This window comes from Dama dama, chromosome 13 (assembly GCF_033118175.1).
Source record: "Dama dama isolate Ldn47 chromosome 13, ASM3311817v1, whole genome shotgun sequence".
NCBI lineage: Eukaryota > Metazoa > Chordata > Mammalia > Artiodactyla > Cervidae > Dama > Dama dama.
The window spans coordinates 15,164,007-15,189,265 of record NC_083693.1 but is presented as its reverse complement, the minus strand read 5'-3'; the positions used below and the strand labels follow the sequence as shown (position 1 = coordinate 15,189,265).

At 41.4% G+C, this 25,259-nt stretch overlaps 2 protein-coding genes across 12 annotated transcripts in view; one reads left to right on the top strand and one right to left on the bottom strand.

The window, feature by feature from the left end:
* The window catches only part of LINS1 (lines homolog 1), a 29,256-nt gene extending 22,012 nt beyond the window's left edge, over positions 1-7,244 (bottom strand). For 2 of the 6 annotated variants that reach the window (XM_061158574.1, XM_061158573.1), the window contains exon 1: positions 6,818-7,244. The gene's annotated coding sequence lies outside the window, so the exon portion shown is untranslated. Of the gene's footprint in view, positions 1-3,995; positions 4,067-6,168; positions 6,485-6,817 lie in introns of those variants that run through there. The other 4 variants (XM_061158576.1, XM_061158577.1, XM_061158575.1 and 1 more) reach the window with 3 other exon arrangements.
* Positions 7,245-7,955: 711 nt separating this feature from the next.
* Positions 7,956-25,259, top strand: part of ASB7 (ankyrin repeat and SOCS box containing 7) — a 51,200-nt gene continuing 33,896 nt past the window's right edge. For 2 of the 6 annotated variants that reach the window (XM_061158571.1, XM_061158572.1), the window contains exons 1-5: positions 7,956-8,111; positions 8,264-8,355; positions 12,513-12,660; positions 15,689-15,811; positions 17,706-17,968. In XM_061158571.1, coding sequence (XP_061014554.1) covers positions 17,758-17,968 — 211 coding nt within the window. In that variant the 5' untranslated portion in view covers positions 7,956-8,111; positions 8,264-8,355; positions 12,513-12,660; positions 15,689-15,811; positions 17,706-17,757. Of the gene's footprint in view, positions 8,112-8,263; positions 8,356-12,512; positions 12,661-14,723; positions 14,746-15,688; positions 15,812-17,705; positions 17,969-25,259 lie in introns of those variants that run through there. The other 4 variants (XM_061158569.1, XM_061158567.1, XM_061158568.1 and 1 more) reach the window with 4 other exon arrangements.

Genomic DNA, 25,259 nt, shown 5'->3' with positions numbered 1-25,259 from the left:
TGAATCATTATGTTGCTCACCTGAAACTAATATGGGCTTCCCTACTAGCTCAGCTGGTAAAGAATCTACCTGCAATGCAGGAGACCCAGTTTGATTCCTCGGTTGGGAAGATTCCCTGGAGAAGGGATAGGCTACCCACTCCAGTATTCTTGGGCTTCCCTGGTGGTTCAGATGCTAAAGAATCCACCTGCAATGCAGGAGACCTGGGTTCGATCCCTGGATTGGGAAGATCCCCTGGAGAAGGGCATGGCAACCCACTCCAATATTCTTGCCTGGAGAATCCCATGGACAGAGGAGCCTTGTGGGCTACAGTCCATGGGGTCAAAAAGAGTCGGACACAACTGAGTGACTAAGCATAGCTCAGCTTCAAATATAATGACTTTCTCCAGCAAGGTTAGGTCCTCCTGATACCTAGCCTCAGTCTTCTAGAATCACTGTCGTCTTACAGAATATGTCACAACTGTACTTTAAATGATCCGTGCAATGATTTCTAAGACTCCTGCTTTAAAGAGGAGTCTGGTTCAACACTTCTTCCCCAGCTCCTAGCAAAATGCCAGGTACACAGCAGGCATTAAATATTTATTGAATGTTTTGATGGCTGAATATTGTTTCAGTCAAGTTCTCAGAGATCTATTAACTTCATTCATTTGGCATTCATTAGTAATATGTATGTTTGAAATAATCCTAAAATCGGGTACTAAGTTCATTTTAGTACTGTTTTGATCTCAAAAAAACTTTTAACTGCTGTGTAACTTTTAACTTAAAATACAATAAAACTTTCATGTCAAAAAATAAATGTTATCCATAGCAGTACTATCCATGGTAGGGCTTGAGTTCTGAGCTCATTCTATCTTGTGTTACCTAACAGTGTGCTCAATGTGTTGGAGCTGCACACGTTGAGTCACAGTAAAGGGCGAATTAAGACTACCCTGAAGGGGAAAACAGTCTGATCAGGCCTATAAGGAAGCTAGAGAGCCAGTAAGTTAGCTTCCTTCCTTTCAGCACTTTTTTTGTCGGGACTGTAAGGTCAAAGTCTATAAAGAGGAATTTCTATATCCAGCCCCTTCCCCCTTTCCTGCCAGGTACTGCTGAACAAAGTTGTGGTAGAAGGCAGATGATAGACTGTCTGGTGGCCGTATTAACATGTAGGTCTCAATTTCCCCGCAGTCATAAAAACGGTATCTGCTGTCATTCACGGCATGCTCTCTCTGTATCATCAATACCGCTGAATTTAAGGGCTGAGACAGAGTCTTCTGGGCAGTGATTCTTGACTTCAGTCACACAGTGAACTCACTGGAGCACTAGGAAAAATGCCTGAGCCCTGGGTACCAAGTCAGTCAGAGTTGCTGCAGTGGGGCTTGAACATTTTTCCAATGATCAAGTACTCTTCTATACCGGGTAGAAACTCAATTAAGACTTGAGTCAGGGTTTTATGGGGGCTTCCCTAGTACCTCAGCTAATAAAGAATCTGCCTGCAATGCAGGAGACCGTGATTTGATTCCTGGGTTGGGAAACCCCCTGGAGGAAGGCATGGCAACCCACTCCAGTGTTCTTGCCTGGAGAATCCCCATGGCCAGAGGAGCCTGGCCTAGTGGGCTTGAAGGGCTGCAAAGAGTCGAACACAACTGAGTGACTGAGCGACTAAGCACAGCAGGGTTTTATGAAATAAAACATCATAAACGCTGACCTGGAATTACTTCATTTATCTGTTGCAAAATTAGTGTTTCCATTTGTGTGAATTCGATATCACCTAATTGGATGCAAAGTAAAGTATGTCTGGTGAAATCTAATCAAGTTTAATTTGCTAAAAATATTATGCAATTTAAACTGCTAAATCAATGAAAAGTTATAGTTTAAGAATAATCAAATTTGAGATCACCAACACAATAAATCAATTTAGAATTATCCAGTAGCACGTTCTATGAAAGCATGGTATGCCATGTTCCCTGGTTGTGATAGAATTATCTCTCAGTAATCTTGCAAACTGTTGCAACCTGAACAAAGGATTTCAAGTGAAAAATAAGTGACCAGAGAAAAGGAAAAGCTAGGAAAAGTTAGGACACAACTCAGATACAAACTTCTGTTAAGAAGCATGCAGACCTTCATGTCTTGGTTGAAGCAACATTTAGCAACAAACTGAACTGCATGGGGCTGATGATGCTGTGAGACTGAACACGTCCTCCACAACTTCACAGATTTATTCATTTATTTTATTCTTTTTGGAATTTGAAACTGCCTGATTCTGTAGTCAGTAAACTTTATAAAACTGAACTTGATATATAATTTACATTCATGCTAGTAAAATACCACTGTCAACAGAGTTTTTTTTTTACACTGGAGTCCCATTCCTAAGAAACCTGAAAATCATTGGCCCAGATAATTTGTAAAGCCTCTATGCAATTCCAGAACCCGAGAGTGCTAGCGGAAGTCAGGTAGCAATCTGACTTTCCAAGATGGAGGCAGCAGTTATTTAGGCAAAATGTACAGATAGTCTAGAAACTCATAACACAAGTTGGTTTTTTTTCTTTTTTGGCCATGCCATATGGATCATGGGATTTTAGTTCTCTGACTAGAGAATGTGTAGTCCAAACCCCCGGACTGCCATGGCATCCCTCAGGGCACACATATTGTTGAAAGTGTCTGAAGACAAAAAAGGAGCATGCAAAAATAAAGTTGGCAGTTGTATTGAAGTTTAGGTATTATAAGCTGTTGTCCAAACTTTCTGTGATGTTATTTGTTTTTATAATAAATCAGGAAGAAATCATAAGAGAATTGAAAGATCAGAAGTTGCTAATGTATCATACCACTTAATATGTCTGAATGTAACTGGTTTCTAGAGAAATTAATTTTTTTTAATTGGAAATTATACACGCAAAAATATGTAGTAGCCTTCAAAGTAGTTTTTTAGGAAGAGTAATCTCCAAGTAGAGTACCATTGTTCCACGCACCTGTTGAAATCCCTTTGGAAACTGCTTGCAGTCCTGCACATATTTCTTTGAATATACAGTTAGATACTATACTTCCTGGGTGGGTTTGGTTAAAAAAAAACAGAAGTTTTAAAAAACTTATCCTGTATAATTTGCAGCCTGGCTCTTAGTAGTATAAAGCTTCTACTTTTTTTCTAATTTAAGCAAATGTTTAGTACGAATGTTCTTCCAAGAATTTGTATTTTCTGAAAAGCCTTACACAGAACAAGAGAAAGAAGCCTTTAGGGCTACCAGTGTGACTATTAATCACTGATTCACACTATTTCAGTGCCTTCTTTATCATGCATGATGATTCTCAATTTATAATATGTCTTTTCACTCTCCTCCCCCTGCCAAGTCTTTAAGGGTTTTTCCTAAAAGGAGTTTCTGCTTACAATTTCATCAGCAGAATTGCTGGCCAAAGGGGTATATTCTTTAAAGGAGAAATAGGCACATGTTCACACAGATAATAATTGTGTAGTCCTCCCTTAAAAAATATTTTGCCTTGGGATTCTCTGGTGGTTCAGCAGTTAAGAGTCCAAGTTTCCACTGAAGGGGGCATAAGTTTGATTGCTGGTCTAGGAACTAAGATCCTACGTGGCATATGGTGCAGCTAAAACAATAAATAAATAAATAACTTTGCCCTTTTCTACATCCATGTCGTTGCAAAGAGTTGGACACGACTTAGCAACTGAACAACAACACACACACACTAATTCCTGACAAGTCAGTTTCTTTTGGAGGCCTTTCTCCCTCTCTGGAGAGTCCTTCTCAGATATCCTTGCTCAGTTCTTCTCCTACAATCTTTTCTGGGTAGAAACTGGTCCTAGGACCCCTCAGGGGTACCAAAATCGGTAGATGCTTAAGTCCCTTATTTGCATATAAATAACCCAGGCACATCCAACAGTGGTTAGATCAGAGAGAAAGCAAGGGAATTCCAGAAAAACACCTACTTCTGCTTCACTGACTACTCAAAAGCTTTTGACTATGGAAAATTCTTAAACAGATGGGAATACCAGACCATCTTACCTGTCTCCTGAGAAACTTGTATGCAGAAGCAACACTTAGAACTGGACAGGAAACAACAGACTGGTTCAAAACTGTGGAAAGGAGTATGTCAAGGCTGTATATTGTCATTCTGCTTATTTAACTTATATGCAGAGCACATCATTCAAAATGCTAGGATGGATGAAGCACAGGCTGCAATCAAGATTGCTAAGGGAAATATCAACAACCTTGGATATGCAGATGACACCACTCTAATGGCAGAAAGTGAACAGGAATTAAGGAGTCTCTTGGTGAGGGTGAAAGAGGAGAGTGAAAACCTGGTTTAAAACTCAACTCTGAAAAAACTAAGATCATGGCATGCAGTTTCATCACTTCATGGCAAATAGAAAGGGAAAAAGTGGAAGCAGTGACAGACTTTATTTTCTTGGGCTCCAAAATCACTGCAGATGGCGACTGCAGGCATGAATATAAAAGATGCTTGCTTCATGGAAGAAAAGCTATGATAAACCTAGACAAAGTATTAAAATGCTGAGACGTCACTTTGCCAACAAAGGTCCATCTAGTCAAAGCTATGGTTTTTCCAGTGGTCATGTATGGATGTGAGAACTGGACCATAAAGGCTGAGCTTCAAAGAATTGATGCTTTTGAACTGTGGTGTTGGAGAAGACTCTTGAGAGTCCCTTGGACTGCAAGGAGACCAAACCAGTCAATCTTAAAGGAAATCAGTCCTGAATATTCATTGGAAGGATTGATGCTGAAGCTAAAGCTCCAATACTTTGGCTACTTGATGCAAAGAGCTGACTCATTGGAAAAGATCCTGATGCTGGGAAAGACTGAAGGCAAAAGAAGAGGGAGGCAGAGCACGAGATGCTTAGATAGCATCACTGACCCAATGGACATGTATTTGAGCAAACTCTCAGAGATAGTGAAGGACATAAAAGCCTGGTGTGCTGCAGTCCACCGGGTTGCAAAGAATTGGACACAACTTAGCGACTGAACAATAACAATAACAACAATGCACATCCTCCCCTATACTTTAAATCATCTCTGGCTTACTTAGAATATCTTATACAATGTAAATAGTTTCTAAGTTGGTGGCAAGTTGAAGTTTTGCTTTTTGGAACTTCCTGGACTTTTTTCTTTTTACAAATATTTTTGAATGGAGGTTGGCTGAATCCACAGGAGCAGAACCCATGAATACAACAGATTGTAGTCTCTTTAATGTTTCACAGTCTCTCAATGTCTTCAATTAATATCTCAACGCTAACAACTCCAGAAAACACAATTAGGTTTAGCTCTCTTCTGGGGTCCACTCTCAAATATCTAAACGCCAGTGGACAGCTCCACTTGGAATTTCCACAGCACCTTAAGCACAAACTCAACTCACTCTATCGTCTCTCAAAGTTGCTATCTCAGTATATGGCACCTGTATCTCCTAGTCACCCAAGCAAGAAACCTGGCTATCCTCCCAGACCCTCCCTCACTTCACTTCTTTCCATCCTTCCTGCCACTGTGACTGTACACCACTCCTACCCGGGAGAACCACAACAGAGGCCTTGCCAAGTGGTTATATCCTGGCCCATCCGACATGCACTTCCTTCTGAAAAACTTCTCCACTTTGATTCAGATAAAGTACAACTCCCTGAACATAGCTTGGCATGCCCTTCAAGATCTGACTCTTGGGGTCTTCTTATGTCTGTGCCCCACAAAGTTAGCTCCAGGTTTTCTCTGAGGGCCTCAGAAATTCTGCGCACTTTAAGGATGACTTTTCTTGGCCCATGCTCCCTAAAATCATACTCAGCCTTTCCCCTCCCACTCTCAACCTTCAAAGAGAAAACCTCCAGTCTTGGGGAGCCTATCACATATCCAAGTCAGGATTAAAGGGCCTGGCCAAGTGCTCCCTCAGCCTATACATAGTATTTCTCTCACTGAATTGTCTGTAATAATTTTCTAATTTGGTTTCCCCACACTTGACTATGAGCTTCCCTGGGTAGACCTAAGCCCAGTTTGCCTACCTAAGCCAATAAACAGCTCATGTAGAAGGCAGCAAAATGAATATTCTTGATAAATGAATAATAATGTACAATAAAATACCAGGATAGCAATTTGAAATGTTTGCAGTGACCCCCATCTGCCACAAAACATCTTAATGTATTTTATTACATAAAAGTAGTTGATATGTTGAAATACATACTTTTTTTAAAAATTAGATAGGCTTTTCTTGAGGACACTCGTGGTAGCCAAACGTCTGCTGTACTGGCTGAGTAAGTTTAAAATAATGTCAATTGTTGCCTGGACTACCACAACAGTCTTTCACATCTGCAGTAACCTCACTCTCAGCTACAGTATTCTCCACTGAGCAGCCAGTGATCTTTTCAAAACAAATAGATCTTCCCGACCACCTGCTACAAGGTCCTGCAATCTGCAGGCTGTCGCACACCGTCCACTCCCACAACCAACTTCATTATCAGTTTCCTTGCTTGACTAGCTGGCCTTCTTTCCTGCAGTTCCTAGCAACGGCACAGATTATTCCAGCATCAGAGACTTTGCACTTTGATGTGTCTGCCTGCAAAATCCGCCCCCCTCCCCCAACTCAGATCTTGGCGTGGCTGAGTCTTCCTCACTCAGATGGCGAGTCAAATATCACTTCCTCAGAGACCTTTCCTAGCTAAAAGAGCCATCACGTCCAAGCCAAGCTCGACCCCATCCTTATCTGATAAATAATTTCGTGTCTGTCAGTCTCTTTGCTAAAGCGAAAGCTCCTCGAGGGCAAAGGATTACATATATCTTGTTCGCTGTTGTCTCCCTGACGGCAAGGACACTGACCAGCTTAGGATAAATACCTGGTAAGTGAAAAAACGCACTTAATAAACACGGCCATCTCCCACATTTTCCACTCTTTCCCCTTTCATTCGCCGGAATTCTCAAGGGCCGCTGTCTTCGCAGGAAAGCCCCTGAAGCGTCACCGCCAAGCCACAGCGTCGTCTTCCGCGCGAGGCGAGGCGCGCCCAGCTGGGAGCTAACGGAGCCTCAGGCCTTGGAGCGGAGCCTGCCTAGGAGCCGGCGCTCGCGTCCGAAAAGTACGGCGGGACGAGGGCGGCGGGACGAGGAGCGCCTCTCCTCGCTTCCTGGGGACTGACACCTCCTCAGTCTTAAGCCCTGGAACAGCCTCTCAACGTCCGCACAGCCGCTTCCCCAGTCGCCGAGCGTAGCGACCTTTCCCAGTTACTTGCTGGGGATCTGCCCCAAGCCACGCCACCTCCGCGTTGCCTTTCGAGCAAGCACCGCCCCTTCCGGGCCACCGTAGTTCACAGAAAGTACAACGCGCTCCCTCCTCCCGCATGCGCAGACGTCCTGTTCGGCGTGTAGTGTCTCTTAGCAACCGCGTGGAGTCCCTCCGCCAGGGGCGGAGCGTTGGGAGCCACGACGTGGGGAGGGAGTGAATGTGGCCAATCAGAGGCGACTCCTAGCCTCGCTCGGCACGCCTCCTCTAACTGTCGCGAATACGCAGGCCGCTTTACGGCAGGCAAAGGGGTGGGGGCTGCTGGGGTAAGGAGGAGAGAAGGAAGCAACCAACCAACCAAGTCGCCCCCACCCCCCACCCCCACCCACCTCAGACCTGGTTTACGGCTCCAGGCTCCGGCTCCAGTGCGGCCGCTGATTGGCTGCTGCGAGCTTGGTCCCATCCCAGTGACCCCAAAGTGCTGGAGGGAGGGGGCGGGGGTGGCCCGGTGCAAAGTGCATCCCGAAAGCCCCCTGCCTGGCGCCCCGGCGGCCGGCACTCCGGGCTCCGTGAGAGCCCGGCCCTCGCCGCCCCGAGCCCTCCCGGGCCCCTCAGTGGCCGGGCGCCCCCGTCCAGGAGCGCGGCAGCCCCCTGCCCCGAGCGCTCGGACCGGGGCTGCCCCCCGCCCGCACCGGGACTTCTTCCCTGCACCCCTGCTCCAGGCCGCCCGGCGGCCACCGCCGCCGCCTCCGCCCGGCCGGGCCGTCTGGATGCTGGCAGGCTGGGGCCGGGAGGCGCCGCGGAGGAGCAGGGACAGCCGGGTCCGGCCCTGCCCGGGCTGTTTCCTCAATGGAGAAGTTGGTGAGTGTGGAGGCGGCTGGAAGAAGGAAGGGAGGCAGCAGCTGAGGAGACAGGTAAAAGTCGGTTACCCCTCTGAGGGGAAGGGGCCGGCCCGGGACGGAGGGGAAGCCTGCCGCTTCCTGCCGGCCCGCCCCGCTCTCTGCCCCGGGGCCCCCTCCGTCCCGGCCCCGGGGCTCTGCCCCGCTCACGGGTCTCTGATTTCCAGGTGTGAGCTGGCTGGGGGGCGAGCCACGGCAGGAGAGGGTCTGCCCACCCGCCCGAGCAGCCGCGGAGCTCTGACCAGCTTCCACCGTCAAGGTAACGAGCCAGCCCTCCCCTCCCCCATTGTTTATTCCTGGCCCCTACCTCATTAATCGGTGCTTTCTTTTCTGGATAGTTACCTGGCAATGCACCCCTTTCCTGGCCTCTAGCTTTCCAGCAAAAACAAAAACGCTGCCCGTGCCCCAGTCTTTAACATTTTAATAACTTCTCTTTCCCAGGACCTTATTTTACCCCTTTCCCTCTGAACAGTGTGTTTCCATGTGTTGCATTTATCTTTTGGTACACTCCACCATTTACCCTGCTCAGAGACTTTGAGACCTTTTTGTAGCTCCCCCTGCCCCTCTTATTCTCATAGGAATTCCCCAATTCCTTGTTAATTGCTTGTTAATTCTGGATGACTCTGCTTTTTAATTAAACCACAATTTTCTGTTTTCTCCTCTTCTTTGCTATCATCTTTCCTCTACCACCATCAGAATATCTTTTGAGTTACCTCACAAGAGTTGGTGAAGGAAGGTTCAGTAATAGCTTGAAATTTGTGAGTTTCAGAAAATAATGTGACTTTTTTTTCCTATAGTAAAAAGTGAATTTGTGTACCTTAATAATGTGAATGATGTGAAAGCAATACTCTCCTGAAGCACTTATGTATAATTAACTCTTTGGACCTTTGTGTGTTTCTGTGTGACAGATGTGTACGGGCTATGAAACTCTTATAAAAAGATCATATTTGGTAAATCTCAGATTTTCTAGTACTTACGAAACTTTACACAATATCTTGTTAATCATCTGACGCTCAGGAATTTAAAAGCAAAAGAATGTTTTGATATGTTTAGAATGTAGGGTTTTATTTTGGCACTTTTCATAAGATTTCTCATTTTGAAACCTTTATAGAGAATTTGTTAGGTTGAAATTTAATCATCTGTATTTTGTTGCCACCTTAGAAAATGCACTAAAGGTGAGTTTAGGACATTCATATAAGTCCTAAAGAGGGGATATGAACAGGGAAATCATGTAAGAGTTAATTCAGAAATGAGCCAAGTGAATAACTTCTCTAACATCCAATAACAGGAGTATAAAGTCACTTGTTAATCTCAGAGTTATTTTAATATCACAGGTTTTTTAGGGAATTTTACATGCAAAGAAGTGCTTAAAATAGCAAAAATTGTTAGGAAATCTTTGACTTGTTCTCTTCCTCTGGACTTTCTGCCTTCTGGATAAAGAAATTAGTCTCTTACCTGATTCTTCTAATTGTCAAGGTGCAGCCAAGGGCTTTGAGGGTTTGCGTATTCTTGAGACCTGGAACTGGATACCAAAATGAGAATGTATGCTACTGAATGGGATTTAGAATCAGTATTGACTAATGACTATTCCGTAGTGAACATTTAGGGCACCTTTTGTACCTGCATGTAGAGTGCATGTATGGTCAGCCATGTCCGGCTCATTGCGACCCGATTGCCTGCAGCCCACCAGGCTTCTCTGTCTATGAAATTTTCCAAGCAAGAATGCTGGAGTGGATTGTCATTTCCTTCTTGAGGGGATCTTCTCCACCCAGGGATCGAGCCCACATCTCTTGTGTGTCCCGTATTGGCAAGCAGATTCTTCACCAACTGGGAACCTGGGAAGCCCCCTGTACGTGTAGGGTTCACTGCATTTCACTAAAAGCTAGGTAGAAGGCAATTTTCATTATTTAAATATGTGAATCCAGAGAAATGCCTAATGATTACTTTAGACCTTTTAAAAAATTCCTAAAATACTTGAAGCATGTTTTTAAGGTAAAGATGAATTATGTATATTTTCTATTCAGGCCTTCTCGGTTAAATGTTTTTCTGGTTTAGATTGAACTCTAGCATGTTTTCATTTCTGAGGGGTTTTATCACCTGTGCTGAGTCAAGTATATAAGGTAAAGAGAGAATACTACTTTGCTCTCTGTTCATTTTAATTTCTTAACTATTTCATTGATCCTCTCAGCTTTTGGTGGTTCTTCTAAGATTATGGAGTATATATAAATTGTCAACATCTGTTCCTAATATTAGCATGATTGAGAGTATTTGGTCTAGATTATGCCAAACATTTAATGTGAATATTGTGTTACCAAAAAAGCCTACTGACTGGTTTGTATTCTTCAGTCTGGTAGTTAATTTTGTGTTAATTCTTTGTCAGTCACATGGTTTTGAAAAGAAAAAAAATAAACAAGTTTTTTTGGTAACTAAGTAAGATTTATGAGCCCATAGGGAGAATCACTGATTTTTAATTGAAGTGATGCATTTTGAGTATGCTGTGGCCAGCACTTATTGTCTTCATACCTAAAGTGATGCCATTCACAATTATGTTATGACACATACAAATACCGCTTTATTTTGTTCACACTTAACTTTGATAACACAGAAGTACATATGATTGCTAAAAAGTCTGTAAAATCAGGTCGTTTGTGTAAGCATATCTAATACCTGACTTTCAACTTTTTCACTTCATCTTCAACAGAAAGTATGCCCTACATAGAAGACTTATCTCCTTTCTCATAAACTTAGGTACTGACATGAGGCTGCTAAGATGGTAAGGCCAGACATAGGTTAAAAAGATACGGTTGACAAGATTTCATCATTTATGATACTTGTGATTTATACTTGGAATTGAGTCGAAGTAAGTGAACTACAAAATTTCCTCTGTTGCCTTGTCCACATTTTGTTGGTCTGTCTGTTAGAACTTAGGAAGCTTATAGAAAAGTTGTGCATGATAATAAATGCTTGCTATATGGAGGCCCAGTAATTTGGAGGAAATATGAATACCCTCACTTGTTTTGGAACAGAAACACTGTGGTGCTCAGCTGAGTGATACTAAAATACACTTCTACTTCATTTTGGGTTCTAGGCTTTTGGTTATATGAGTCGACTTCATCAACATCCATCTCAGCCATGTTACACGCTTTGGGCATTGTAGTGTTTCTGCATCCATCTTCCCTCTTGGGACTTGTGAGCTATTCATGGTTTTTGGTATTTTTTTTCCCCCCCTTAGAGCCAGTATCCTTGGAGTTATTGATTTTATTTCCTTACAGCCTGTATCTCTGTTTATTCTGCAAAGAAATGCTTATTTCTTTTTTTGAGTAGCAAGCTGTTACCTTGTTTCCAGTTCGTGTGAAATCTGAAAGCACAGTTCTAATTTGTGTCCCTTAATCAAAAAATGTGTGGACTTTCAGTGAAAGTAATATGCAAAAGCTATTAATGACTAATCATTTATGCCAAAGGAAATTGGGGACATGTGGGCAAATTTGGTGCAAGTTATGTAATTTAGACAGATCTTAAATATATTTTGCTTTATAGCTATTTTATTGTTTATTCCATGAATATAGATTTCTTTTAATTAAATGAAGCAAGAAGCTTTGGTTTTAACTTAATGAGGTTCACTTGACATCTGTATGGAAATTAGATGGCATTTAATTCCTAAATTTGTAGTTTCTAATATGGTCAACATTGTGAAAGCTTGGAGGCCTAGATTGTTTTCTTTTTTAAGAAAAGTGTAAAGTAGAAAAGATGAATTTGTAAAATTTAAACACTATTAACGTTGGGCAGTAAAATCTTTTATAAAAGTGATATACATTGGGAAGCAGTTCATTTTGATATATAATTCTGAAGTCTTCCTTGTTAGTATGTTTTTTTTTTTTTTCCCTTTTCTGACTGAAACCTAGAATGGAATTGCTAAAGATTGCACCCTCAGAGTTTTAGTCATTCTGAGTCAACTTACATTGTACATATGTTTACTTAAAAAATTGCCTCCTTCACCATATTCTTTTATAGGTGACTCCATGAGCTATCAGATTTTCAGACTTGCACTTTTTGAGGGGAAATAGATTTTTTCCATCTTATCTCTGGACTTCCTCTGTAGTTTTTAATAGGTAACTTTACCACTGAATATTACATTTACTTTCTAAGTTCAGTAGCCTTTTTCCCTTTACTTACACATACATGGATGGTTATACTCTATTAAATGCAAACTTTCTTAAAATTACACCGTGATGAAATTAAGTTGTTTGATGCTTTAGACTATTAGGATACTTTGGTAATAAGTCTTTGGCCTTCATACTTTAAGCGGACAGGAGTCGTGTGTGCATGGTATGTGTGTCTATGTTTTTTTTCCCATAAAGACTGAAGCACAAAGTGCTTTTTTTTGCTTTAAACCTGTGTTTTTTTTTTTGTTTATAGACCTTGGTATTGTCAGAATAAAGAAAAATGATCTTAACCATTCTACGAATATTTGATTCGTTTGAAGTATGCGAAAAACTCTATTATAAAGTTCTCTCCAGAGATAATACCAGTGGCCAAAGACTCATAGTATGCCAGGTACTATAAGGTACTCAGTACACTTTTGTTTGTCTGATTGGAATAGATGATGTGGGATTATCATGAGTTACTGTTGTTTGTGCATCTTGCTTATGGAGAGGAATAATTGAGTCACTTTGACTTTTAGCACAAAACCTTTCTTGATATTAGTAATAAATTAATGCCATTTAATATTCTCTTCAACTCCCTCCTCACTTGCCACCCCCCACTGTTTCTGCTGCCTTCATGGAAGTGGCGATGGGTGTATGGAAGGCAACAATAGCAAAAACAGGGACTCTTAAAGGCTCAAGACTGTGAAAAGTCATCTTCACTTTTCTTAGGAGGACAGGGGTTACCGAGGAAATACTTATAAGTAAGGCATCCGGTGGTGTTCATTCTTGAAATGGAGGTGTGGATCACATGGAGAATAATGACATGTTCTGTGTGGAAATGCTGCAGGCTCATCACTGACGACATTAGTTTGCATTTTTTATTTTAGTACAGTTTTAGATTTGCAGAAAAATATTGAAGGTGATACAGAATTCCCATGTATTACACACTCATCTTCCCCTAATTAACATCTTACATTAATAGACACATTTTCACAATTATTGAACCAGTATTGAGTAGTTTTGTTAACTAAAATCCATACTCTGTTCAGATTTCTTTAGCTTTTACCTAATAACTGTTCTCTGTTCTAGGATCCCATCCAGGATATCACATTCCATTTAGCTGTCCTGTCTCTTTAGGCTCCTCTTGACTGTGACAGTTTCTCAGATTCCTTTGTTTCCTTGTTTTTGATGGTCTTGACATTTTGAAGAGTTTCAGATATTTTGTAGAAAGCCCCTCAGTTGGAATTAGTCTGTTATTTACCTCACGATTAGACTGGGGCTGTGGGTTTTGGGGAGAAGGAGCACAGAGGTAAATCGCCATTCTCATCATATCATACTAACAACATGGTGTGGCGCTCTTGATACTGGCCATAATTACCTAGCTGAGGCACTGTTTTTCAGGTTTCCCACTGAAAAGTTTCTCCCCCCGCTTCATCCTCTTTGAAAGGAAGTCACAGTTAAGGAGAAAAGGGAGTTGTGTTCCACCTCCTTAAGGGTAAAGGGAGGGGGTCAGTCTACAGGCATTATTTGGAATTTTGCACAAGAGATTTATTTCTTCGCTCCCTTTTTAATTCAATCAGTTGCTCATTATCAATACAGACTTACTGTTACTTGTGTGTAGTTTGGGTTAGTATCTAATAGTACTTTGATTCTTGTTCAATTTGTTCCACCTTGGCTATTGAGAGCTCTTCTAGTTGGCTCCTGTATCCCCTTGACATATCACACCCCCCGCCTCCATCTTTGCATTTTTCTTGGAGTACTTCCTTCTCTTTTGGCACTGTAAGATGCTCTAGGCTCATCTTCTATATTTCCTGCCCAGTTCCAGCGTCAACCATTTCTGTAAGGATTGTTGTTGTTCTGTTGCTAAGTTGTGTCTGTTTGTGACCCCAAGGACTGCAGCACGCCAGGCTCCTCTGTCCTCTACCGTCTCCCAGAGTATTCATGTCCATTAAGTCAGTGATGCTGTCTAACCATCTCATCCTCTGCCGCGCTCTTTTACCTTCCATCTTTCCCAGCATCAGGGTCTTTTGCAGTAAGTCGGCTCTTTGCATCAGGTGGCCAAAGTTATTGGAGCTTCAGCATCAGACCTTCCAATGAATATTCAGGACTGATTTCATTTAAGATTGACTGATTTGATCTCCTTACAGTCCAAGGGACTCTGAAGAGTCTTCTCCAACACCACAGTTCGAAAGCATCAATTCTTCAGTGCTCAACCTTCTTTATGGTGCAACTCTCACATCCATACATGTTGTTGTTCAATCTCTGTCGTGTCCGACCCTGCAATCCCCTGGACTGCAACATGCCAGGCTTCCCTGTCCTTTATTATCTCCTCGGCTTTGTAGTTTTTATAGCTTGCCGTGTAGGAGTGCTGATCATGCCTAGTTTGTTTATTTAAAAGTGTTAGGCAGTTTTAAGCTAAATATTATTTATTTCCAAGTGCATGTTTGCAGAGTCTTTGGTTTCCTTGAAGAAATTTGACAAGGAAGAATAGCTTGTGAAAAGAGGTAAGGGTCAAAGTAGTCTGCACTGATTTGGGTTGGTTGAAAATTCTGGTCTGCTGCCTGTGACTGCCTGTGACTGCCACTTTTCCCCATAGCTCATCCAGGTGCTGGGCAGTGTGACCTTTCCTTGTTTAAGTGACAGACGGCTTGGCACACCCACCCCACTAGAATGGGATGGCAGTTCTCCCAGTGAGAAATTCCTAGAGGGTTTCTGGTGTAATGTGTGGAAGTCACTTTGCATGTGTTCTTAACCCTAGTGGAATTCATAGATCTAGGATTTAATGGACGTGAAGAAAGATCCCTTTTCTTTTAGTTGTAGAGAATTTTTTCTGAATTCATATGGGAGAAGCCAGCAAGACTATTGTTAATCTTTGCCTAGTTTGGTGTATGCATAATGGCATAATAGTTTCAGAATTGTTAACATGATGTCTTTTGCATATACGAAAAACAAGCATTTAAAGACAACCTCCAAAAAAAAAAAAAAGACAACCTCCTTTTAGTGTCATAGATCCCATTTTGGCCCTGGCTACCTACTGTATTGTAGGCACATGTATTTTCATTGTTTAGAAAGAGCAAGAAATTAATGATGTCACTTAAAAAGTAATTCAGTTCTGAAAATATATTCTGAATAGACCCCCCAAAAAATTTGTGTTTGCTTCCAAATTCCAAGTATGTGATTTATTATTTTCTTTATTTAAAAAAAAACAACTGCCTTTTCAGAAAAAAAAAAAAAAAAATTTCCCCCAATAAATCATATCCTATATTGGAGATTAATGTAGATGTTGAGATAATTTCTTCTAAGAATTGATTTGAGTTCTTTCTTTGCTCTGTAAGTTGTTGTAATGTGCTGAAATGTTAGCTCATCAAAAGGTAGACTATTTAGGCAGCTATGGTTCTTTATTATTTTTAGAAAATTTTCCATGATTGTTATTTCATTTGTTTTCAGGTTAAGAAAGAGTTTATTAACACCATAATCTGGAGACACTCTAAGCCCCCACTCACAATGCTGTATGTGCACAATGATTATTAGGCAATCCACATATCAGGAAAAGGGGCATTCTTTCATAAGGTAAGTGACTGAGTGACATAGGTTGTCTGTGCTATTCTAGGGGAAAATCCATTTCATTTTTATTTCTCATTCAGATTACCTAATGTATACTAAACACAACACTTGCTTAAAGAAAATCTGGGTTTGTTTTGATATTGTTTAAATCTTTTTCCCTGTATAGAATGCCTTGTTTAAGTGCCAAGGTAATCATCCCAGTTTAAAAAAAAAAAATCTGTAAAGGTGATTGTTTTGAGTATACAGTAGTAGTTTCTGTGAATTTCTTCAAATGGTTTTTACCTTCCCTAATAAAGCAAAAACCTAGCCCAGAAGGATTCTTGGTTTTAAAATTTCTAAGGCAAGAGACTTAATTTTAATGTCAGTTGAAAAAGTAATTAAGTGGAAAGATAAGGGGAAATCATGTTTCTTAAGAAAACAAATTGTCAGGAAATTTCTCATTTTCGAGTTTTTCTTGAGGAAACAGTTCTTTGTAGCAGTGGTCTGATATTTTTTAAATTACTTTACTTTGTAACGATACTTAGGAGTTTGTATCAGTAATAACCATTTTCTGTGTATAAACAAGGTAGGATATTTAATTATACCACTGAGCTAAGTTATGACCTAAGTTACCTTAAGCTGACCTTTGTACCATCTATAGGGATAAGTGTTCCAAGGTAAATTATTATTGGTAACAAGATTGTCCCAAGATGTCTAACCTACATATGAGACCAGAATGTCTTTAAGGGACTTTCACATAATTTTTTTTTTTTTAGAAGTGGAAGCTACTCATTAGGAGGTGAGTCTAATCTAGTCCTTAAAGTTAGCCCAGGTGGAATGGCTTCTTAAAATTATGTTAGTTTTAAGTTTCTGTGTGTATTTAAAAACTTAAAAATACACTAAAAAAAGTTTTTGTATACACACATATAAGATGTAACTTTTCATCAATTCAATTTGAACTTTTCCTATTTGCATGAAGGAAATCTCATTTTATACTGAGTTTGAGTACACACCTCTTTTGACCTATTAGAAAGTGTAGAAATTCAATATACTACTTTTACTTTTTTATGTGGTTAATCAACAAATTGTTTAGACTTCTTTTCTTTTAAAATATTTTTTATGATGTTGCTACTTTGCATATTTGTAGAATAAAACTTCTGGAAAATGCAAATTAGAAAAGTGCCAGAGAAATGTGGCAGAAAAGGAGGAGTAGTAAATCGTGTTTCCTAAAGTGGAAAGGATAGATAGAGAAACAGAAATGAAAGGAATGTAAATATAATCTGCACATTTTTTTTCTCTAATGTGCTTAACCCCACCTACTTCCCCTTCCCATCCCCCCCAGATTTCCACTCTTTGGGGCTAAAAATAAAATATTATTGAAATATTTTGGGAGACCAGCCTAAAGGTCTTTGCCTTTTTTTAAATGTTAAACTGCTTCTCATAGTTGGAGGTCTTTTGTCTTCCTAGTCTATGAATTGTCCATTTGATACTCAGTATTTCACTGATTGATGTGTGATAGATTTCTTGAATAGTTTGTAACTTAAATTTTCCATGTGCTTTAGATAAATGTGAAATCCTAAAACAAGTGCTCATTTGCTTCCTCTGTTGTATCCATCTTCAGCTGCCCAGCATCACTTTTATGTTGTATTCATTGATATTTGCTTTGAATTTACAAAAGGCTGTAAGAGAAAATTTCCTGTTTCAGCATTTTAGAACTTTATGCCTTGCTTTCTTTTTGAAATCTTTAATGATCTTAGAACTGAAAGTTCTGGTCAAAACAGATATATGTTAATTTATTATAGTATCAGTTGTCATCACTAAGGCTTACATGAGTTAGCAATGGAAAATTCTGGGATATTTAATGAACACACTGTCAGGTGTCAAGTATTCTAAATTTCATGTATTGTGCCTACCCTTCAAGGCTGATCCCTGTGACCTAATGAATCCTTTGTAAAAAAGTGGACTCAGCTAGGATGTTACACCACCATTGTCGAAGGAACCCTGAACTCCAGGAAGAGTTGCAGATTCAAGCTGCAGTGGCCGCCGGGGATGTTCACACAGTGCGGAAGATGTTAGAGCAAGGCTACTCTCCAAATGGCCGGGATGCTAATGGCTGGACCTTGCTTCATTTCTCTGCAGCAAGAGGAAAGGAAAGATGTGTTCGAGTATTTCTAGAGCATGGAGGTGAGTTTACTAGGAGCAAACCTTGTTTCCCCAAGGAGAAACAAATGAAATTCTATTTAGTTTAAAGTAATGTGTGCATGTATATATAATTTCTAATGCTTCTTTTTTCTGATACTCGACTTCTCTCCTTTGTAAAGATGTTATAATTATGCTGAGTTTTGTTTAAAACCAGATTGTCTGAAAAATTGGTTTGTTGAATGTGCCTTTTTTCCCCTTTAACTCTAGTTTCTATATAGCCAGATTTCCCTAGATTATTTCAACTAAAAGCAACCCTTCTTCAGGTTGTCCCCTTGCTTTGTTTCAGAAGCAGAAGTGGCTGTGGTCCCAACAACTAAGAATTGCTCAAGTTCCCCCTGTTGAGAATTGCTCAAGCAGACAGAGATACCATAGGCCCCTAAAAATACCATGGCCTTCATGATACCCTATCTTTTGAATTTATCTCTTCTAAAAGCATTTTTAGATGCTTTTATTACTGTTTTTAGCTCTTGCCTTTTCTAGAATTGCACAGAGTTTCTAGGTATCCTTTAAGATTATCTGAGGTCTAATTTTATATATAGTTGGAAGCTACATTTGCCATTTTATGTTTTTGCTTTGAAAAACTGTCCATTCCCATAATTAATAGTAACTAATAATTGTCTTAAACTTTTTTCCCAATTAGATTTCCACTTAATTTATTTTCCTAAAGTGTACAAGGTGAACACTTGTACAAGTGTACAGGATGAACAAGTGTATTTTTTTGTACTCATATTATTTTGTAAATTATGATGTAAAGCAGCTTAGTTGGAACTCAGGATTCATTATGTACGACTCTGGGGCCTGGATTGCTTATTAACAATCATTTAGTTCCATTTCTATGGTGTACTTTGACTAGTCAAACTGGGAAACTATTTTGAAGTACGGAAAATGCACAGCTGTCATGAGGGTCTTGTGAATTTTGTGAAGATAGGAATATGAAGGCTGTGATCGTGGACTAACTGCAAGCCACTGCTAAACTGAGACTAGGAATCATCACATGTCTGAGTGGCCCTGAAATAAGAATTATATCCCCGAAATATCTGGCCGTTGACAGGATCCTGCCGTTCCCTGGCCTGGGCCTCCTTTGTGGCTGTCCTCCGCTCCTCCTTGTGGCCCTTGCTCATGCCTCATTTAACCTTGAAACTTGAAAACCTCAGTGTGGAAGGCCATGAAGGAGTACTGTATGAGGAATGCCAGAAGAAAGATCTGGAAAAACTAAGAAGTGGGTATAGAATCAGAATAGTTAAAATTCTGATACTGCTTAGTAAAATGAAGGAACCGAATTCAGATTTTTAAATTCTACCTAGTTGTGTTACTTTCTGCATCTGCTAGCCTTGCTTTTAAAAAACTAATTAAAAAAGAAAGATCAATTACTCATCTTTCACCACAACCAACTTTGAAACATTTCCATTACCCCGAAAAGAAGTCTTGTCCCCAAAAAGAAGTCTTGTACCTATCCCATAGTAATATATACAGGTTTATGTGTGTGTGTTTAGTCACTCAGTTACATCCAACTTGTTGTGACCCCATGGACTATAGCCTGCCAGGCTCCTCTGTCCATGGAATTCTTCAGGCAAGAATACTGGAGTGGGTTGCCATTTCCTCCTCCAGGGATCTTCCTGGCCCAGGGATCAAACCCACATCTCTTACTTCTCCTGCATTGGAGGCAGATTCTTTATCACTGTGCCACCTGGGAAGCACATGTAGGTTTAGTCTGTTTTTTTCAGCTGCTGCTAAGTTGCTTCAGTCGTGTCCGACTCTGTGCTACCCCATAGACGGCAACCCACCAGGCTCCCCTGTCTCTGGGTTTCTCCAGGCAAGAACACTGGAGTGGGTTCTTGGGCCATTTCTTTCTCCATTTCAACTGCTAGGTAGTGTTTATTAGTATGGATATACTATCATTTGTTTAAGTCATCCTTTTTTATTTTTTGAGAGAGGCTGAAAGTTTCTCAGTAGGACATTTTATTTGTTGGGAAGGTAACACGTGATCCATATACATGATTAACATCTAAAGGAAAGGTGTAATGAACAGACTGTTGAGAGGGAAACGTCTGCCTTTCAGCGCGGATCTCTTCCTCTCCTTCCCAGAAGCACTCTTACTGAATTCTTTGTGTCCCTGAAGAGAGAGTCTGTGCATCTATGTGTGCATGTTTTTCTACCGGCCACCTCCTCGCCTGCTTCCCTTTTGTTAATTGTTGGTTCTGCATCTTGATTTTTTTATAAAAGTTTCACTAAGTGATAGTTCCCTTGTCACTGATTCCATTGTATGGATGTAATTTCTTTAAACTTACTCCCTTTTGTTGGACATTCTAATTTTTCATTTTCTTCTAGGAACACTATTACAGAGAATGTCCTTGACTAATCTTTTTACATGTGTGAGTTTATCTCTTGGATAATTCTAGAAGTACAATCAAAGGATCTTTTTTTTTTTTTTTTTTTTTTTAATGGATATTGACAAATTGTCCTCCAAAGAAGGTTGCTAATGGCCCTGTCCCTAGCAGGTATGAGAGGGCCTAGACCCCCTGCCTTTGCCCGGAGTATATCGCCAAGTGGTTTGCTCTTCTGTGTGACTTGCTTGCTTCTTCCCCCGCCCCAGGCAAAAGCAACATGAGGAACAAAGCCTTGTGGGACTGGGCTGCTTGTGTGTCTTTTTCTGATTGCTTGTAGGAGTTGTTTGTATACTCTCTGCTGTTAGTTACATGTTGCAACAGTCTTCTCCCAGTTGGTAGCTTTTTCACTTTCTTGTTTTGCTTGTTTTTATTGGGCAGAAGTTTACATTTTAAGTAAATTGTATTTTCTTTTGGCTTATGAGTTGTGCTTTCTGTGTCTTGTACATCATACCACAGGGTCATTATTTGCCTATATTTTTTTCTAAAAAGTTTCATGATGTTTAGGACCTTAATCCATCCAGAGTTGGTTTTGGTGTATCACACAGTTACAATTTCATAGATAAAGGAAGCCTACATCATCCCTTCTTTCTCATGCCAACATTTATGGTTCCATTAATTCTATTGTCAGGATGTCCCTAGGTGAGTATAGTATTGTTGTAAATTATTGTTCTCTAAGAAGCTTTAGTATCTGGAAGAGCAGATCTCCGCTCCCTGTTCTTTAGGGTTGTCTTGGCTAATGCTTGTTGTTGGTGTCTCAGCTGCTACATTGTATTTGACTCTTTGCTGCCCCATGGACTACAGCCTGCCAGGCTCCTCTGTCCATGGGATTTCCCAGGCAAGAATATGGGAGTGGGTTTTCATTTCCTTCTGCAGGGGATCTTCCCAACCCAGGGATTGAACCCGCATTTCCTGCATTGGCAGGCAGATTCTTTACCACTGAGCCACCTGGGAAGCCCTGGCTAATCTTATCACTTTGCATTTCCATATAAAATTTTAAAACAACAGAATTACATATTTTGCAGAAATCCCTCACTTATTCTTGTATAGCACGTTTAACTTCCTCCTTTTTCACGTTTCCTCAGTAGAATAAGAACTTCATGGAGCACATTATGTGTCAATTTGGGAACATAAATAGGAGTGGAGCCCTTCTCCTGCTCTCCGCTCGCCTTGGCCCTGTGTGCTGTTAGACACGCTCTGTATTTCGTCTTGGCCTGGCTTCTGATCTCCAGACCAGTGCTGCCTGTTCAGCGTCTCCTCACTCGTGGCTCATAGCACATGAGCTGCTGCTTGGCTGTGTTCTTTTGTAGTAAATGGCACCAAAGCTATGCCAGAAACCTAAAAACTATCCTTCTAAATAGTTGTCAGATCATTTCACTTCCTTTCATTGGAGGCACTGTCCTACCTGTGGGTATGGAGACCTTATTCCTTACCAGAACTCTTAAATGTCTCTTTCATCCCTGCTTCCAGTCAGCACCCTCATGGCCAGTCTCCAAATGGAGTGATCTCTTAAAAATGACAGTTAAAGTATGTCTTCTTAAAATCCATCAGTGGCTTCCCCTTTCTCTCGGGGCAGTTCAGTTCAGTTCAGTTCAGTTGCTCAGTTGTGTCCGACTCTTTGTGACCCCATGAACTGGCATGCTACGATTCATGGGGTCTCAGAGTCGGATACGACTGAGCGACTGAACTGAACTGAACTGAACCACAGCACGCCAGGCCTCCCTGTCCATAACCAACTCCCAGAGCTTACTCAAACTCATGTCCATCGAGTCAGTGATGCCATCCAGCCATCTCATCCTCTGTCGTCCCCTTCACCTCCTGCCCCCAATCCCTCCCAGCATCAGGGTCTTTTCCAATGAGTCAACTCTTCGCGTGAGGTGGCCAAAGTATTGGAGTTCAGCTTCAGCATCAGTCCTTCCAATGAACACCCAGGACTGATCTCCTTTAGGATGGACTGGTTGGATCTCCTTGCAATCCAAGGGGCTCTCAAGAGTCTTCTCCAACACCATAGTTCAAAACTATCAATTTTTTTGCGCTCAGCTTTCTTCACTGTAAAACTCTCACATCCATACACGACCACTGGAAAAACCATAGCCTTGATTAGATGGACCTTTGTGGCAAAGTAATGTCTCTGCTTTTTAATATGCTGTCTAGGTTGGTCATAACTTTCCTTCCAAGGAGTAAGTGTCTTTTAATTTCATGGCTGCAGTCACGATATGCAGTGATTCTGGAGCCCAAAAAAATATAAAGTCTGACACTGTTTCTACTGTCTCCCCATCTATTTCCCATAAAGTGATGGGTCCAGATGCCATGATCTTAGTTTTCTGAATGTTGAGCTTTAAGCCAACTTTTTCACTCTCCTCTTTCACTTTCATCAAGAGGCTTTTTAGTTCCACTTCACTTTCTGCCATAAGAGTGGTATCATCTGCATATCTGAGGTTATTGATATTTCTCCCGGCAATCCTGATTCCAGCTTGTGCTTCTTCCAGCCAAGCGTTTCTCATGATGTACTTAGCATAGAAGTTAAATAAGCAGGGTGACAATAGACAGCTTTGACGTACTCCTTTTCCTATTTGGAACCAGTCTGTTGTTCCATGTCCAGTTCTCACTGTTGCTTCCTGACCAGCACTGAGTCCCTAATGTCACCTCGTGGCCCTGCAGCATCTGCTCATCTGCAGTGTCTCCCAGTTTGTCTCTGAGCCTCCCCCTTCCCCTGGCCCATCCTGCTTCACTCACCTCTCCCCACACTTCTCAGGGAAGCCTTCCTTCACCATCCGGACTTGGTCACATCTCTCTGTGATATGGTACTGTTAGGCTTTGTACCTTTGTATTGTAGCTCCTGTCACAAACAATGAAATAATAGTTTATTTTATCAATTAATAATATAATTATAAAATAATAAATTCTTTTTGTAGTATTCTGTTTAGTTCTCTTCTAGTTTGAGGCTTTGTGAGGACAGAACCTATATCGGTATTGTTCTCAGTGAGAGAGAGAAGCAGCAAGCACCAGTTACCTAAGATAATTGTTCCCCAGCTTTACAGAGACAGGGCTGATCCTTTATTATTATTATTATTATTAAAAAATATTGATTGAGATGGCCAGTCTTCTGGTAGGATTAGAAAAGTGCCTGAATTCTTCATACCTGCTCTTTTCCTTAAACCACAGTTTCTTTAAGAGCTTTTAAACTTCCAGTTAGGTTGGCCCCATCCTGTTAATAAGCTTATTTTGTGGTGGACATTAAGGTGAAATGAAGTCAAAAATTCAAACATGGGGCAGGGAGAAATGCACAGAAACAGGGGCTCGCTTTCCTCTCTCTCCTCCCTCCCCCACCTCTGCACACAGAGAGAGAATCCACACAGGTAGAGGAGGAGGAGGCGGCCAGTTGGCCACTTGTTCAGGTATTGTTCAGCAGGTGTTTGTTGAGCGCCTGACATATGCTAGGCCTTGGCCATGCCCTGAGATGTGGACCTAATCATTATGTTCCACTTCTGACACTCCACAGTCTAGTGGGGGGATGGATTTATAGCCAGCATTTGTTGAACATTTAGCATCAGCCTGATTGTGCACAGCTGTTCGTGAGGTTAAGTAAGCGAGCGCTGAGAAAACTCAGCCACAGAATGGTGAGTAATTTGCTCACCGTCAGTTCCCCCCGTAAACTGATTCTGTGTGACCCATGAGAAGACAATGCAGTCCCAAGAGACTGAGCTGAGCACGGTCTATGAGCCGCCACCCACTGTTGTTGGGGTGGAGGTGGCAGGAGGGGCAGGGACGGCCTGCTGCAGAAAGCGTGCCTGGGTTGCGGTCGTGAAAGGTGAGGCCATGTAGGGTGCTGGAAGGGTGGAGCTGTGGCGTTATTCCAAACACAGAGGACACTGATGAAGGCTTGAAGTAAAAAGGGCGCATGTTTGGTTTTAGGAACTGAAATTCAGCGTGATTGGAGCATATCCAGTCATTTATTTTGGGGACAGTGGTGAGCCGTGTGACAGAGAGGAGTGGGAGAAGCAGATGTGTGCTATGGAAAAGCTCACTGGTTGTATCATTGTGAACTCAGTGAAAGGGCCCAAGACTTCAAGCGTTGCTCCCTGATCAGGACTGCAGCCTCATCTCCCTGAACCCCACATGCGTTTCCTGAGCACCTGCTTTGGGCCAGGCCCTGTTCAGAGGGCTGGGACTACAGTAACAAAATAAAGTCCCTACTGTCATGACGCTTACGTTTCAGTAACTGACAGTGTATGATATCAGATCGTGAAGAGAAAAGAAGCAGAGAAGGGATAAAGAGGTACAGACTGCTGTTTTAAATTAGGTATTCATGGAAGGTCTGTAACGTGACATGTTAGCTGAGGCCTGAAAGAAATGAAGACCAAGCCCTGTAGGTATCTGGGAGAAAAGTGATACGTGAAAACTCTAGGTTGGGAACATCTTAGCACTTTCAAGAAGAAGCCAGGAAGATGGTGGCTGCAGCAGAATGATGGGAGAGGGGACCAAACAGGGCTCACGAGAGTCAGTGACATGTTCTGTAGCTCCTAGACCTTTAACTTTGCTCTGCGTGAGAAGGGAGGGGTGCCCTTGACCACTTCTTAACTGAGGGATGATATGAACTTCCTGAAAGACTCACTGTGGCTGATCTGAAAGAGATTGTAGGTGAGCAGGGGAAAAAATCAGAAAAACCTGTCTGACACTTTGAAATAGTTCAGGCTTGGGCTACTTGATAGCAGTGAATGTATTGAGAAGTGGTCAGATTCTGGATATATTTTGAAAATGGAGACAACACGATGTGATGATAGATTGACTGTGAGGTGAGAGGGAAAGAAACCAAGAATAACTAAGGTTTGGGGGCTGAGGGTTAGGAAGAAAAGAGTTGTCATTTACTGAATGAGCAGGAGAAAGTT